Here is a 19,636-nt window from a genome sequence, read left to right as displayed (position 1 = left end):
GAGGGTCAGGGGCATTGCCGGCCTGCCGGGTCTGTGCAGCGATAACACTGTATATTGACTGTAGAACGGGAGCTCTCTCTCGCTCTCTCTTGCTATATGTTGACTGTATCATGCCCAGCCTCGGGCAGCGCTATTATTTAAGAATATGTTAACACTTTGACTGCCATGAAACGTCTTTAGACGTCTTTGCTGGCCATGCTAAAGTTGCCGGAGGACGCTTTACGTCGTCCTTATATCAATATTTCAAAAATCTGCGATCGGATTCATATGTCCCCTCCGCTGGCCTGAGATCCACCAGCAGGACCCACTGAGCTCTCTGGCGGTTCAGGAGCGCCATCTGGTGGCCGATCGGCGCAATCGCTTAAACAGGATGTGCCATAGAGGTTGTGCTAGACGTCCGTATTGCTTCCGGCCACTCGGTACATGTCCCGGGACTCTGGCTACATAGCGATCGATTGCCAATAACTCGATAAACAACATGATTTGGACGTATATACCATTATACAAGCTGGAGATGGACCGGGTAAATCGCCATCCCATAATGATAGAATTTCTACTCTACGACGATCGCCCAACGGCGCGCGGAGACTGGGGTGAGTTTGAGCGTGTAACGTTACCGTCTTCGATACTAACTGCTATTATCAACATTTGACCCACATTAGATGATTGGTATAACGCTGCCCACGGAATTATAAACGCCCCCTCGCCCATCCGGTCAACATCAGATGACGTGTAGTAACTTCTAGAAGTACGTCTAGTTGGAATTTTTTATATCGCGCTGATTGCCATCAAACTGTATTTCATCATCAATATAATGCATTTGGGGCTATATATCACGTTCTGGAGAAAGCTGTAGAAAGAGATGAAAACATACTTATACATTAGACCATACTTTACTATGAATATGTGAATGAAAAAGTTTAACGTTGCTACACAATGAACAATACATATAGGACTTTGAATGGGCCCTAATAATGGCAATGTAGCAATAGAATTAAAAAAGTTATAGCCCTGCAAAGAAGGGGACTTTCTCCATAGACAAATAGAGCCGGCAACCTATGGTATATCATGAATTTAACCCAAGGCAACCAACGTGTTAACTGTATGAAATTTTTTTTCTTTTTCTTTTACCTTTTAGGGGGGGGGGGGGGGGGGCCTCGCGTTTAAATCTCGCACAGGGCCTCGCATTTCTCCCAGGCGGCCCTGATTGTAGATACAGTAGGATGTGAAATGCCAACAACAATGAAATGCCAACGTTGCCATGGCAATGTTAATTGTGGTTTAGCTGTAACATGGAAGAGTGGCACAGCAACCGTCTGGAGCTCAGTGTGTTTTGTTTTACAGAGACGACAGAAACACTTTCATTTCTATCAAACCACAGAAGTGTCTGACACCAGCATAGCCTTCTCTCCCCTTTCTTTCTCTCTCTCATTTACACACACACAATCGCACACACATTTAAAGTTATGCTAGCTATAACAAGTTATGCTAGCTGGGCGGCTACGTGGCGTAGTGGGCAAGACGCTCGCCACGAATGCGGAGACGCTGGGCTCGCCTGTTCGAGCCCAGCGCTCCACATTGCTTTCAGTTTAGCTGGTCGTTCATACTAATACACATTGGCCGTATTAGGGGGTGGGAAACTGATGGGTGGGGATCGGGCGTTGTGGACAGCGACTCCTACAGGTCAGTTGGTGCGCCTGCGCAGTAGAATCAGGAAGTGTCGGGGGCAGCGTGAGCCTCCCACGCGTTACTCCTCGCCACTGAGAGATCGAGCTGCGCAGGTGAAAAGTTGCGACTGCTGTTACCTCAAGTACCGGAGGGGACTTGTGCTATGTATGACTTATCTCTCTCTCATATACACACACATTTAAAGTTATGCTAGCTATAACGTTACGCTATCTCTCTCATATACACACACACACACACACATTAAAAGTTATGCTAGCTATAACGTTATGCTATCTCTCTCTCATATACACACACACACATTAAAAGTTATGCTAGCTATAACGTTATGCTATCTCTCTCTCATATACACACACACATTAAAAGTTATGCTAGCTATAACGTTATGCTATCTCTCTCGCATTTACACGCACACACACATTTAAAGTTATGCTAGCTATAACGTTACGCTATCTCTCTCTTGCATTTACACATGCACACACATTAAAAGTTATGCTAGCTATAACGTTATGCTATCTCTCTCTCATATACACACACATTAAAAGTTATGCTAGCTATAACGTTATGCTATCTCTCTCTCATATACACACATACACACATTCAAAGTTATGCTAGCTATAACGTTATGCTATCTCTCTCTCATATACACACATACACACATTAAAAGTTATGCTAGCTATAACGTTATGCTATCTCTCTCTCATATACACACATACACACATTAAAAGTTATGCTAGCTATAACGTTATGCTATCTCTCTCTCATATACACACATACACACATTAAAAGTTATGCTAGCTATAACGCTATCCCTCTCTCTCTGTCTTTCTCTCACTCTGTCGTGTGTACACAAACACACACACACACACACACACACACACACACACACAAACTAGAGAGAAGTTAGCAAATTCTTTTTGTATCCACCTTTTCTCCTTATTTTTCTCCCATCCCAATTTCGTATCGCCAATTCTCCGCTTCAATTCTCCCATCCCCTGTCTCGAACGTTGCTAGACTATGCCTCCCACTGGTCGGCTGTAGTGAGGATAGAAGCCTTGCATCACGTGTCCCCTCCGGTACACGAGGAGGCAGCCTGTCGCATCTTTTCACCAGACAGTGCGGACTCTCAGTGGCGAGGAGTAACGCGTGGGAGGCTCACGCTGCCCCCAATACTTCCTGTCTCTGCTGAACAGGCGTCACCCAACCGACCTGTAGGAGTCGCTGTCCACAACGTCCAATCCCCACCCATCGACTTTCCACCCGCTACCTCTGCCAATTGAGATAGTATGACGACTGGCCCAAGCCGCAGGCAACGCTGACTCGGGGAGTCGAGACCGGAGTCTCTTGCATTGGTGACGAGCGCAATCTCCGCTACGCCACCCAGCCGCGCAGAAGTTAGCTAACTTAATACCTCACCTAGAAACACAAAACTGCCTCATTGGCATAATGTTGTTGTACACTGTCTGCATTCCCAGTGCTAACCAGGAGTCTACATTGTGCTCTACACAGTCCTCATATAAACAGCCTGGCTGGTCAGATGATACCTTTTCACTGTCTTTTTTATAAACTATTAGACACTGCCGGCCAGCGTGGCTGAATGGATGAATGGAAGGTATCACCGGTATGTCTACCTGCCGGCCGGCCAACGTGGCTGAATGGATGAATGGAAGGTATCACCGCTATGTTTACCTGGCCTCCGGCGGCCCCTATGCTCCCGGTGCCGTCCACGATGCCGGTGACGGTGGCCAGCGCCTGCTGACTGCCCCTCAGCGCCTCCTGCCGCCCCAGGTCAGCAGAGATGGCTGAGCTGATCATGTTGGACGGACCACCGATGAAGAACCCTGTGGTGGCCAGCAGTACTGCATTCACCACCTTGTCATTAGGAGAGTCTGATGGAGAGAGAGAGAGAGAGAGAGAGAGAGAGAGAGAGAGAGAGAGCTGCATTCACCACCTTGTCATTAGGAGAGTCTGATGGAGAGAGAGAGAGAGAGAGAGAGAGAGAGAGAGAGAGAGAGAGAGAGAGAGAGAGAGAGAGACAGAGAGAGAGAGACAGAGAGAGAGAGACAGAGAGAGAGAGAGAGACAGAGAGAGAGAGACAGAGAGACAGTACTCACGACTGTAGCCCACCAGAGAGAGACAGAGAGACAGTACTCACGACTGTAGCCCACCAGAGAGAGACAGAGAGACAGTACTCACGACTGTAGCCCACCAGAGAGAGACAGAGAGACAGTACTCACGACTGTAGAGAGAGAGAGAGAGACAGAGAGACAGTACTCACGACTGTAGCCCACCAGAGAGAGAGAGACAGAGAGACAGTACTCACGACTGTAGCCCACCAGAGAGAGACAGAGAGACAGTACTCACGACTGTAGAGAGAGAGAGAGAGAGACAGAGAGACAGTACTCACGACTGTAGCCCACCAGAGAGAGAGAGACAGAGAGACAGTACTCACAACTGTAGCCCACCAGAGAGAGACAGAGAGACAGTACTCACGACTGTAGAGAGAGAGAGAGAGAGACAGAGAGACAGTACTCACGACTGTAGCCCACCAGAGAGAGAGAGACAGAGAGACAGTACTCACGACTGTAGCCCACCAGAGAGAGAGAGACAGAGAGACAGTACTCATGACTGTAGCCCACCAGAGAGAGACAGAGAGACAGTACTCACGACTGTAGAGAGAGAGAGAGAGAGACAGAGAGACAGTACTCACGACTGTAGCCCACCAGAGAGAGACAGAGAGACAGTACTCACGACTGTAGAGAGAGAGAGACAGAGAGACAGTACTCACGACTGTAGCCCACCAGAGAGAGACAGAGAGACAGTACTCACGACTGTAGCCCACCAGAGAGAGACAGAGAGACAGTACTCATGACTGTAGAGAGAGAGAGAGACAGAGAGACAGTACTCACGACTGTAGCCCACCAGAGAGAGACTGAGAGACAGTACTCACGACTGTAGCCCACCAGAGAGCGACAGAGAGACAGTACTCACGACTGTAGAGAGAGAGAGAGAGAGACAGTACTCACGACTGTAGAGAGAGAGAGAGAGAGAGAGAGAGAGAGAGACACAGAGAGACAGTACTCACGACTGTAGCCCACCAGAGCTCCCATAGCCAGCAGCAGGCTGAGCGCCAACACAGGAGCTCTCTGCCCCATGAAGTCTGAGATCAGACCCTGCACTGTACCTCCTGAGGGGGGGGGGGGGAGGGGGGAGAGAGGGGGGGGGGAGAGGGAGAGGGGGGAGAGAGGGAGAGAGAGGGGGAGAGGGGGGGAGAGAGAGGGGAGGGGGGAGAGGGAGAGATAGAGAGGGAGAGGGGGGAGAGGGGGAGAGGGGAGAAGGGGGGAGAGGGAGATAGAGAGGGAGAGGGGAGAGAGGGAGAGGGGGGGAGAGAGGGGAGATAGAGAGGGAGAGGGGGGGGGAGAGAGGGAGAGGGGGGGAGATAGGGAGATAGAGAGAGGAGAGAGACAGAGAGAGAGAGAGAGGAGAGAGACAGAGAGAGAGAGAGAGAGAGAGAGAGAGAGAGAGAGAGAGAGAGAGAGAGAGAGAGTTAGATGACTTTAGCTCCATTCAGTAAGAGCACCCTAGTAAAGAACAGTACGATGCTAAGAATTGGGAAATATAACAATTGAAAGCAGTTTGAGTCATCCATTTTATATAAAAAAGGACGTGTATTTACAATAACAGAATGAAATGAGGAAGAATAAAGTCTTTCTGTCTTGTTCTCTCTCTCTGGCTGTGCGGCCCATCTCTCTGACCGGGCACCGTGAGAGGTCTATAGTGAGAGTCTCTTTCATTCCACGTCTACAGCTCACCGATGATGCCTCCCACGTCGTACCAGACAGACAGACGGTCGGCCTCCGCCTCCTTCCAGCCGTAGTTGTTACTCAGGTAGAACGGGAGCCAGAAGAAGAAGGAGTAGTTCACCAGCTTCAGGCAGGCGTAGGCCAGAGAGTACTGCAACACACACAACCAGAGCGTGGCTCTGAAATCATGACACACTTCAGCCATCCTTAGTACTACATAACGCTGTGACCTGCTGGGGAAGCGGACTGAGAGCAGGGGACACAACCAGGCTGGAGAAGCTGGTCAGGAAGGCCAGTAGCGGTGGTTGGGGTGGAGCTGGACTCCCTAGCGAGGGTGGCGGAGATGAGGAACCTTGCTAAGCTCCAGGCCGCCTGAATACTTTTACCAACGGATTTCCAGTTCCGCGTTCGCGTTCTGCGCTCTGATTGGCCACTGACGTTTCTGGTCGCGCCAATCGTGTGACGCCTGTTTCTTTCACTGGTTAAGCTTAGGCACTCTTTCGAAGTTGGTTAAGGTTAGAGTTTGTCTTAGAGCAGGCCGATAGAACACCAGCCCTGATTCCATACTCTAACCTTAACCAACTTCGAAAGAGTCGCCTAAGCTTAACCAGTGATAAACTAGGCGTTAGGTAGTTTGCTGCTGGTCGAGGCGGAAATGGGCGCGTCACGCGATTGGGCGCACATGTCACATGACCAGAAACGTCAGTGGCCAATCAGATCGCACCAGAAACATCAGTGGCCAATCAGATCGCAGTACACGAACGCGGAACTGGAAATCCGTTGGTACAAAACTAGACGCCTCCAGGCCATCAGGAGAAACCCCTCCCACCCACTACACACAGACTTGGCTGACAGGAGGAGCATGTTCAGTGCTATAGGCTCACACTACCCAAATGCAGCACTGAACGGCACAGGAAGTCCTTCATTCCAACAGCCATCAGACGTTACAACGCATCACTGTGCCTCACTGCATCACTGAGCACAGGGTGACAGCACAGCCGGGCCAAATCTTCCTTCTCACAATCCTCCTGGACACTTTTCACTTTACATTCTCTTATTACTGTACATTTTACTGTATATTTCTGTATATTTTTGGCTGGATAGTTTAAGATTTTAGAATGTATATACATACCAGAATGTAGATCCCGGACCGTATTTTATTCTTTATTCTATTTTATTCTTATTTTTAATATTATTATATTCTAATTCCTATTTTAGTCCTATTGACTACCTAAATGTATATTGTTGTTCAATGTCAGCGATCTGTAGTGGCCGAATTTCCCTCTGGATTATTAAAGGATTTCTATTCTATTCTATTCTATTCTATTCTATTCTATTGATAAAAACGAGTTGGCTGGTCCTGTGGCTTTCAGAAGGAGAATGGACCTGGACTCACGGGCAGCACCCCGGGCAGACAGAAGGCCTGGCAGAAGCCCACGGCTGCAGGGGCCTGGGGGTCCGTCTGGGGGTCCGTCTGCTCGTCTGGCTGCTGCACAGAGTAGTAGCCCCCGTCGCACGCCCCGCCCTCCTCTTCCTCGGCCCCCTCCTCGTCGCTCATCAGGGGCCGGTGGCTGTCTGCGTCGCTCTCCACAGGCCTCAGGTCCGTCTGCGGCTCCAGACTCAGACCTGACACACAGATCACAAGCCTTAGAGGGAGACTTCACCTAAAACACATAATCTCACACACATCCAAAATAATATATAAGATGAGATGTTCCTTTATTGATCCCCTCGGGAAACGCAGGCATCATAGCAGCGTGGGGGGAGGGGGGGATACAGGTAATAAAAACAAGCAGTGTAAACAATATAACAAATCAATATTAGGGATGGGACCGAATATTCGAAAATTCGAATAGTCGTTTCTGTTATTAAGATTGATTTAATTTTTTTTTACAATCGAATATTCGTTTTGTTAAAAATATATATATATATAATTTATTTAAAAAAAATTATATAACAAGCTTTTTTTTTATTAAAGCAAACATTCTTATTTAATTCCTTTTTATATTTAGAGGCAGCCTAATTTTCATAGCCTAATTGATCAAAAAGATGCACATGCTACTGTTTCTGTTTGTTTATTAAAGTCGGTTGATAGGCCAAATGCAATGCTGTTATTATAGGCTACGATAGTGAATGGTCTTTTTTGTAATCTTATTTGTTTCTTCCTGTTGTTACTATACACATATATTCATAATTTAAATTTTTTTATCGTATTTCTTCAAATATTTTATTTCCTTGTACTTGTGTCCTTGAGTCTGAGAAAGGCGCTTCTCTCTTAACACTATGGCGTCCGTCCACGTATATATACGTGTTTTGAAAAAGCGCGATGTGGACCAGAGCCACGAGTATATACGTGACGAGTTGTTATTGTTTTATTCCATATTTATAGCGCTTCTTAGGTACCCGATCCACTACCAGCATCTTTTCAGATATTTGATTTTCAAAACATGCAGTACCGGCCAAACCCGCTTAGGGGCGCCATCGCTCCACTGCAGTATCATTGTGAATTTAATTTTCTTTTTTAAAGTACAATTCTGTGGGCGGATCATAGTTCCCTGATCCCAGCCGAACATCCTCCATCTTGGATTAGTTTGGCGAGCGGTTTTATCAGCGTGGAATAATGGGATTTATGATTAGCCAATGTGCATATCGATCTACCAGAATCCGATGAGTGGTGAGGAAATGCTGCCGGCAATCACATGGCCTGATGGTAGGATAATATTACCCCAAATTACAGCTGGATTGGACATTGTTTTATAACATAACGTGATTGGTCAATGAAAATGCTATATTGAACGCACACTGTATTGCAGATCAATAATAGTAATCGGCGTTCCCCGCCACCCCCATTTCATCCATAGATGCTCTGTAATAGTCCGGATGCTACGCAGTTTGTTTTATTTCATTCGTATGTATATACAGCAGAAATGGCGTTTGATATAACGGCGCCAACGTTTAGCCTCATATCTAGCTCCCGGGAAAAAAGCCTAGACGAAAAGTGTGTTATACCTTATATTCACGACGCTATAAAATGACAACCAACCGATGGATTTTTTTTTCTTTAAGCCATTATGAAGGCACGGTTTATGCACTCAAGTGACAATGAGAATGGACAGATAGCAATACTATAAATGATATATAAAGCTCTTTGAAAGTACATCGGTTTGTTTACTTTCTGCTGTCCTCTGAGGCCTAAATCCGCACGGGGCGCCGGTCGTCAAAGTGTTAAAATCCAATTTATTATTATTATTATTATTATTTAGATTTTTTGCCGGTTAGCTGATAAAAAAATAAAAAATAATAATAATTAAAATTAACACTTTGATCGCCATGGGTTAAATTCATAATTTACCATCCCTCGCCAGCTCTATTTGTCTATGGAGAAGTTCCCCTTCTTTGCAGGGCTATAACTTTTTAAATTCTATTGCTACATTGCCATTATTATGGCCCATTCAATGTCCTATATGTATTGTTCAGGGTGTAGCAACGTTAAACTTTTTCATTCACATATTCATACTAAAATATGGTCTAAAGTATAAGTATGTTTTTATCGTTTTCTGCAGCTTTCTCCAGAACTTGATTTATAGCTCCAAATGCATTATATTGATGATGAAATACAGTTTGATAGCAATCGACGCGAGATAAAAAATGTCAACTGGACGTGGTTCTAGAAGTTACTACATGTCATCTGATGATGACCGGATGGGCGGGGGATCGTTTATAATTCCGTGGGCAGCGTTAGATGATTCATCCAGAGTGGGTCATATGTTCATCATAGCAGTTTATATGGAACACGTTAGAATATAACGCTGAATCTTACCGTGGCTGCCTCGCGCCGCTGGCAGATGAGCGTGGAACAGAATTTTTTTCTATTATGGGATGGAGAAATGCCAGATCCATTTCCAGGTTGTATAATAGTATATACGTCCAAATCATGTTGTTTTTTCGAGTTATTTGCACCGATCGATGTTCACTGTATCAAGACGGAGTCTCTCTAACGATAGCGAGTGCCCGGACCACATATGGATGAGCACTACCGGTTCAAAGGCTCATTTCCGGTTGGCGATCTGCCGATCGGCCACCAGATGGCGCTCTTGAACCGCTAGAGAGTTGAGTGGAGCTTTGCAGTGTGTCTCAGGGCTCCGGAGGGGAAATATGATTTCGGTCACAGATTTTTGAAATATTGACATCAAAGACGAGTTACGGCGTCTTCGGCAGAATGAGCATGGCTAGGAATGACGTCTTAACTCGTCCCCGGCGATCATAGTGTTAATATAAAAAAAAATTATATAGGCTATATACTTTTTTTGGGGGGGGGGGGCAAATATTCGATATTATGAAACACGAATTTTCGAATAGCACTTTTGCTAGAAAGTCCCATCCCTAATCAATATAATTAACTAACAGGGTTAACAGGAGGGGGGGGGGGCTGCTTACCCACTTCCTTGGGGGATGTTAGGAGGCCGAAGAATACAACCACTCCACCAGCAAACTGTACCACCGAGGTCACGAGGAACGCATACTGTAGACATCACATCAACATACATACATGTTAACATACAACATACTGAAGGTTAACATACATCACAACATACTGAAGGTTAACATACATCACAACATACTGAAGGTTAACATACAACATACTGAAGGTTAACATACATCACAACATACTGAAGTTTAACATACATCACAACATACTGAAGGTTAACATACATCACATCATACTGAAAGTTAACATACATCACAACATACTGAAGGTTAACATACATCATACTGAAGGTTAACATACAACACAACATACTGAAGGTTAACATACATCACAACATACTGAAGGTTAACATACATCACAACTAGGGATGGGTACCGAATTCGGTACGTTTGAGGTACCGAACCGAAACACGTCGGTACTACTGAGTATCGAATCAAGTGAGAAACAGAAGAAAAAAAAAGAAAAAAAAATTATGAATTTTTTTTTTTTTACTTTTTTCTTTTCATGTCAACGTTCACACGCACAATACATGCTTACCTAGGATTTGACTTGATTCAACAACAAAGCAGTCGGAGCAATGACAAGCCGAAAACTGTCGAAATTGTAGTTATTTGAAGTTTGGATTTCTTTTTTTACGACTGAGGTAGGTAAATTAAATTTCTTGAGACTAAAGTACCGAAAAAAGGTACCGTTGTGTACCGGTATCGATTCACAGGTACCGGTACCGGTATCGGTTCAAATGTGAAAGGTACCCATCCCTAATCACAACATACTGAAAGTTAACATACATCACAACATACTGAAGGTTAACATACATCACAACATACTGAAGGTTAACATACATCACAACATACTGAAGGTTAACATACATCACAACATACTGAAGGTTAACATACAACATACTGAAGGTTAACATACAACATACTGAAGGTTAACATACAACATACTGAAGGTTAACATACAACACAACATACTGAAGGTTAACATAGAACATACTGAAGGTTAACATACATCACATCATACTGAAGGTTAACATACATCACAACATACTGAAGGTTAACATACATCATACTGAAGGTTAACATACATCACAACATACTGAATGTTAACATACATCACATCATACTGAAGGTTAACATACATCACAACATACTGAAGGTTAACATACATCACAACATACTGAAGGTTAACATACATCACATCATACTGAAGGTTAACATACATCACAACATACTGAAGGTTAACATACATCACAACATACTGAAGGTTAACATACATCATACTGAAGGTTAACATACATCACATCATACTGAAAGTTAACATACATCACAACATACTGAAGGTTAACATACAACACAACATACTGAAGGTTAACATACATCACAACATACTGAAGGTTAACATACATCATACTGAAGGTTAACATACATCACAACATACTGAAGGTTAACATACATCACAACATACTGAAGGTTAAAATACAACATACTGAAGGTTAACATACATCACATCATACTGAAGGTTAACATACATCACAACATACTGAAGGTTAACCATACTGAAGGTTAACATACATCACATCATACTGAAGGTTAACATACAACACAACATACTGAAGGTTAACATACATCACATCATACTGAAGGTTAACATACAACACAACATACTGAAGGTTAACATACATCACATCATACTGAAGGTTAACATACATCACATCATACTGACGGTTAACATACATCAGAACATACTGAAGGTTAACATATATCACAACATACTGAAGGTTAACATACAACATACTGAAGGTTAACATACATCACAACATACTGAAGGTTAACATACATCACAACATACTGAAGGTTAACATACATCATACTGAAGGTTAACATACATCATACTGAAGGTTAACATACATCACAACATACTGAAGGTTAACATACATCACAACATACTGAAGGTTAACATGCATCATACTGAAGGTTAACATACATCATACTGAAGGTTAACATACATCACAACATACTGAAGGTTAACATACATCACAACATACTGAAGGTTAACATACATCACAACATACTGAAGGTTAACATACATCATACTGAAGGTTAACATACATCACAACATACTGAAGGTTAACATACATCACAACATACTGAAGGTTAACATACATCACAACATACTGAAGGTTAACATACATCATACTGAAGGTTAACATACATCACAACATACTGAAGGTTAACATACATCACAACATACTGAAGGTTAACATACATCACAACATACTGAAGGTTAACATACAACATACTGAAGGTTAACATACAACACAACATACTGAAGGTTAACATACATCACAACATACTGAAGGTTAACATACATCACAACATACTGAAGGTTAACATACATCACAACATACTGAAGGTTAACATACATCACATCATACTGAAGGTTAACATACATCACATCATACTGAAGGTTAACATACATCACATCATACTGAAGGTTAACATACATCACAACATACTGAAGGTTAACATACATCACAACATACTGAAGGTTAACATACATCACAACATACTGAAGGTTAACATACATCACAACATACTGAAGGTTAACATACATCACAACATACTGAAGGTTAACATACAACACAACACACTGAAGGTTAAAATGCACTCACAACACACACATCCACACGCACACACTCACTTTAAACAAACAACACACTGCAGCACCCACTCTCCACACCTTAGAACACCTAAACACACTTTATATTTATTGGTAAAGGATTTGCACTACAACCCATACCTCAGTACACCTTACTGTAAATTGTACCTAAATTGTACCTCATCCCATTTCTGCTTTGCACTATATAGTATTGTATATTAGTATATTGCATAGTATATTGTATATTGTATGGTAACTCAGTTACTTCTATTCTGCATCGAACATTGTACATATGTATATACTGAACACTGTGTCTATGTACGTGACTTCTATTTTTACTTCTATTTTTACATGCTATACTATTTTATTTGATACTTATCTTTTGTCTAGCACAGTCTCTGGAGCGTAACAGAAAGAAGCATTTTGTATAAAAGTATTCTGTACTTCTGTATGACAACTATTAAAGAAACTTGAACTTGAAACTTGAACATATATCACAACATACTGAAGGTTAACATACATCACTACATACTGAAGGTTAACATACATCACAACATACTGAAGGTTAACATACATCACATCATACTGAAGGTTAACATAAAACATACTGAAGGTTAACATACATCACAACATACTGAAGGTTAACATACATCACAACATACTGAAGGTTAACATACATCACAACATACTGAAGGTTAACATACAACACATCATACTGAAGGTTAACATACATCACAACATACTGAAGGTTAACATACATCACATCATACTGAAGGTTAACATACATTACAACATACTGAAGGTTAACATACATCACAACATACTGAAGGTTAACATACATCACATGAAGGTTAACATACATCACAACATACTGAAGGTTAACATACATCACAACATACTGAAGGTTAACATACATCACAACATACTGAAGGTTAACATACATCACAACATACTGAAGGTTAACATACATCACAACATACTGAAGGTTAACATACAACATACTGAAGGTTAACATACATCACAACATACTGAAGGTTAACATACATCACAACATACTGAAGGTTAACATACATCACAACATACTGAAGGTTAACATACATCACATCATACTGAAGGTTAACATACATCACAACATACTGAAGGTTAACATACATCACAACATACTGAAGGTTAACATACATCACAACATACTGAAGGTTAACATACAACATACTGAAGGTTAACATACATCACAGCATACTGAAGGTTAACATACATCATACTGAAGGTTAACATACAACACAACATACTGAAGGTTAACATACATCACAACATACTGAAGGTTAACATACATCACATCATACTGAAAGTTAACATACATCACAACATACTGAAGGTTAACATACAACACAACATACTGAAGGTTAACATACATCACAACATAATGAAGGTTAACATACATCACAACATACTGAAGGTTAACATACATCACATCATACTGAAGGTTAACATACATCACAACATACTGAAGGTTAACATACATCACAACATACTGAAGGTTAACATACATCATACTGAAGGTTAACATACATCACATCATACTGAAAGTTAACATACATCACAACATACTGAAGGTTAACATACAACACAACATACTGAAGGTTAACATACATCACAACATACTGAAGGTTAACATACATCATACTGAAGGTTAACATACATCACAACATACTGAAGGTTAACATACATCACAACATACTGAAGGTTAACATACAACATACTGAAGGTTAACATACATCACATCATACTGAAGGTTAACATACATCACAACATACTGAAGGTTAACATACATCATACTGAAGGTTAACATACATCACATCATACTGAAGGTTAACATACAACACAACATACTGAAGGTTAACATACATCACATCATACTGAAGGTTAACATACAACACAACATACTGAAGGTTAACATACATCACATCATACTGAAGGTTAACATACATCACATCATACTGACGGTTAACATACATCACAACATACTGAAGGTTAACATACATCACAACATACTGAAGGTTAACATACAACATACTGAAGGTTAACATACATCACAACATACTGAAGGTTAACATACATCACAACATACTGAAGGTTAACATACATCATACTGAAGGTTAACATACATCATACTGAAGGTTAACATACATCACAACATACTGAAGGTTAACATACATCACAACATACTGAAGGTTAACATACATCATACTGAAGGTTAACATACATCATACTGAAGGTTAACATACATCACAACATACTGAAGGTTAACATACATCACAACATACTGAAGGTTAACATAAATCACAACATACTGAAGGTTAACATACATCATACTGAAGGTTAACATACATCACAACATACTGAAGGTTAACATACATCACAACATACTGAAGGTTAACACTTTAATCGCCGTTGACGCTGGAACACGTCATTCCCCGCCATGCTCATTCTGCCGAAGACGCTGGACAGCGTCTTTGATATCAATATTTCAAAAATCTGTGATCGAAATCATATTTCTCCCCCGGAGACATGAGATGTACTGGTGAGCCCCTATCAACTCTCTAACGGTTCAAGAGCGCCATCTGGTGGCCGATCGGTGGATCGCCCAGGGAAGAAACAGGAAGTGGAAGCTGGTGCTCATTTCAATTTGGTCCGATCACTCGGTAATAGTCCCAGGACTCGAGCTGATCACGACGGATAGTGATCCGTTACCAATAACTCGATAAACAACATGATTTGGACGTATATACTATTATACAACCTGGAAATGGATCGGATATTTCGACATCCCATAATAGAAAAAATTCTGTTCCACGCTCATCTCCCAACGGCGAGAGGAAGCTACGGTGAGTTTCAGCGTTATTTTGTAATGTCTTCTATACTAACTGCTGTAATGATCATATCACCCACACTAGATGAATGATATAACGTTGCCCACGGAATTATAAACGACCCCCCCCCCATCCGGTCATCATCAGATCATACGTAGTAACTTTTAGAAGTACGTCCATTTGAAATTTTTTATCTCACACAGATTCCTACCAAACTGTATTTGATCATCAATATAATGCATTTAGGGCTATAAATCAAGTTCTGGAGAAATCTGCAGAAAACGATAAAAACATACTTATACTTTAGACCGTATTTTAGTATGAATATGTGAATGAAAAAGTATAACGTTGCTACACCCTGAACAATAGATATAAGACGTTGAATGGGCCATAGTAATGTCAATTTAGCAATACAATTTAAAAAGTTATAGCCCTGCAAAGAAGGGGAACTTCTCCATGTTAAATAGGGCTGGCGAGGGATGGTAAATTATGAATTTAACCCCGGCGATCAAAGTGTTAACATACATCACAACATACTGAAGGTTAACATACATCACATCATACTGAAGGTTAACATACATCACATCATACTGAAGGTTAACATACATCACAACATACTGAAGGTTAACATACATCATACTGAAGGTTAACATACATCACATCATACTGAAGGTTAACATACATCACAACATACTGAAGGTTAACATACATCATACTGAAGGTTAACATACATCACATCATACTGAAGGTTAACATACAACACAACATACTGAAGGTTAACATACATCACATCATACTGAAGGTTAACATACAACACAACATACTGAAGGTTAACATACATCACATCATACTGACGGTTAACATACATCACAATATACTGAAGGTTAACATACATCACAACATACTGAAGGTTAACATACATCACAACATACTGAAGGTTAACATACATCACATCATACTGAAGGTTAACATACAACATACTGAAGGTTAACATACATCACAACATACTGAAGGTTAACATACATCACAACATACTGAAGGTTAACATACAACATACTGAAGGTTAACATACATCACAACATACTGAAGGTTAACATACATCACAACATACTGAAGGTTAACATACATCATACTGAAGGTTAACATACAACATACTGAAGGTTAACATACATCACAACATACTGAAGGTTAACATACATCACAACATACTGAAGGTTAACATACATCACAACATACTGAAGGTTAACATACAACATACTGAAGGTTAACATACATCACAACATACTGAAGGTTAACATACATCACAACATACTGAAGGTTAACATACATCATACTGAAGGTTAACATACATCATACTGAAGGTTAACATACATCACAACATACTGAAGGTTAACATACATCACAACATACTGAAGGTTAACATACATCATACTGAAGGTTAACATACATCACAACATACTGAAGGTTAACATACATCACAACATACTGAAGGTTAACATACATCACAACATACTGAAGGTTAACATACATCATACTGAAGGTTAACATACATCACAACATACTGAAGGTTAACATACATCACAACATACTGAAGGTTAACACTTTAATCGCCGTTGACGCTGGAACACGTCATTCCCCGCCATGCTCATTCTGCCGAAGACGCTGGACAGCGTCTTTGATATCAATATTTCAAAAATCTGTGATCGAAATCATATTTCTCCCCTGGAGACATGAGATGTACTGGTGAGCCCCTATCAACTCTCTAACGGTTCAAGAGCGCCATCTGGTGGCCGATCGGTGGATCGCCCAGGGAAGAAACAGGAAGTGGAAGCTGGTGCTCATTTCAATTTGGTCCGATCACTCTGTAATAGTCCCAGGACTCGAGCTGATCACGACGGATAGTGATCCGTTACCAATAACTCGATAAACAACATGATTTGGACGTATATACTATTATACAACCTGGAAATGGATCGGATATTTCAACACCCCATAATAGAAAAAATTCTGTTCCACGCTCATCTCCCAACGGCGAGAGGAAGCTACGGTGAGTTTCAGCGTTATTTTGTAATGTCTTCTATACTAACTGCTGTAATGATCATATCACCCACACTAGATGAATGATATAACGTTGCCCACGGAATTATAAACGACCCCCCCCCCCCATCCGGTCATCATCAGATCATACGTAGTAACTTTTAGAAGTACGTCCATTTGAAATGTTTTATCTCGCACAGATTCCTACCAAACTGTATTTGATCATCAATATAATGCATTTAGGGCTATAAATCAAGTTCTGGAGAAATCTGCAGAAAACGATAAAAACATACTTATACTTTAGACCGTATTTTAGTATGAATATGTGAATGAAAAAGTATAACGTTGCTACACCCTGAACAATAGATATAAAACGTTGAATGGGCCATAGTAATGTCAATTTAGCAATACAATTTAAAAAGTTATAGCCCTGCAAAGAAGGGGAACTTCTCCATGTTAAATAGGGCTGGCGAGGGATGGTAAATTATGAATTTAACCCCGGCGATCAAAGTGTTAACATACATCACAACATACTGAAGGTTAACATACATCACATCATACTGAAGGTTAACATACATCACATCATACTGAAGGTTAACATACATCACAACATACTGAAGGTTAACATACATCATACTGAAGGTTAACATACATCACATCATACTGAAGGTTAACATACATCACAACATACTGAAGGTTAACATACATCATACTGAAGGTTAACATACATCACATCATACTGAAGGTTAACATACAACACAACATACTGAAGGTTAACATACATCACATCATACTGAAGGTTAACATACAACACAACATACTGAAGGTTAACATACATCACATCATACTGACGGTTAACATACATCACAATATACTGAAGGTTAACATACATCACAACATACTGAAGGTTAACATACATCACAACATACTGAAGGTTAACATACATCACATCATACTGAAGGTTAACATACAACATACTGAAGGTTAACATACATCACAACATACTGAAGGTTAACATACATCACAACATACTGAAGGTTAACATACAACATACTGAAGGTTAACATACATCACAACATACTGAAGGTTAACATACATCACAACATACTGAAGGTTAACATACATCATACTGAAGGTTAACATATAACATACTGAAGGTTAACATACATCACAACATACTGAAGGTTAACATACATCACAACATACTGAAGGTTAACATACATCACAACATACTGAAGGTTAACATACAACATACTGAAGGTTAACATACATCACAACATACTGAAGGTTAACATACATCACAACATACTGAAGGTTAACATACATCATACTGAAGGTTAACATACATCATACTGAAGGTTAACATACATCACAACATACTGAAGGTTAACATACATCACAACATACTGAAGGTTAACATACATCATACTGAAGGTTAACATACATCACAACATACTGAAGGTTAACATACATCACAACATACTGAAGGTTAACATACATCACAACATACTGAAGGTTAACATACATCATACTGAAGGTTAACATACATCACAACATACTGAAGGTTAACATACATCACAACATACTGAAGGTTAACACTTTAATCGCCGTTGACGCTGGAACACGTCATTCCCCGCCATGCTCATTCTGCCGAAGACGCTGGACAGCGTCTTTGATATCAATATTTCAAAAATCTGTGATCGAAATCATATTTCTCCCCTGGAGACATGAGATGTACTGGTGAGCCCCTATCAACTCTCTAACGGTTCAAGAGCGCCATCTGGTGGCCGATCGGTGGATCGCCCAGGGAAGAAACAGGAAGTGGAAGCTGGTGCTCATTTCAATTTGGTCCGATCACTCTGTAATAGTCCCAGGACTCGAGCTGATCACGACGGATAGTGATCCGTTACCAATAACTCGATAAACAACATGATTTGGACGTATATACTATTATACAACCTGGAAATGGATCGGATATTTCAACACCCCATAATAGAAAAAATTCTGTTCCACGCTCATCTCCCAACGGCGAGAGGAAGCTACGGTGAGTTTCAGCGTTATTTTGTAATGTCTTCTATACTAACTGCTGT

At 41.0% G+C, this 19,636-nt stretch overlaps 1 protein-coding gene across 1 annotated transcript in view; it reads right to left on the bottom strand.

The window, feature by feature from the left end:
- The window catches only part of slc37a3 (solute carrier family 37 member 3), a 128,947-nt gene that overhangs the window by 4,967 nt on the left and 104,344 nt on the right, over window positions 1-19,636 (bottom strand). The window contains exons 7-11 of the mRNA XM_084317643.1: window positions 9,927-10,011; window positions 6,886-7,115; window positions 5,499-5,640; window positions 4,772-4,873; window positions 3,376-3,575 (exon numbers count right to left, since the gene is read on the bottom strand). Coding sequence (XP_084173769.1) covers window positions 3,376-3,575; window positions 4,772-4,873; window positions 5,499-5,640; window positions 6,886-7,115; window positions 9,927-10,011 — 759 coding nt within the window. The remainder of the gene's footprint in view (window positions 1-3,375; window positions 3,576-4,771; window positions 4,874-5,498; window positions 5,641-6,885; window positions 7,116-9,926; window positions 10,012-19,636) is intronic.

Source organism: Notolepis coatsorum (assembly GCF_963971535.1).
Source record: "Notolepis coatsorum genome assembly, chromosome: 1".
Lineage (NCBI taxonomy): Eukaryota > Metazoa > Chordata > Actinopteri > Aulopiformes > Paralepididae > Notolepis > Notolepis coatsorum.
The sequence above is the reverse complement of the archived record's forward strand: the minus strand, read 5'-3'. Positions and strand labels throughout refer to the sequence as shown.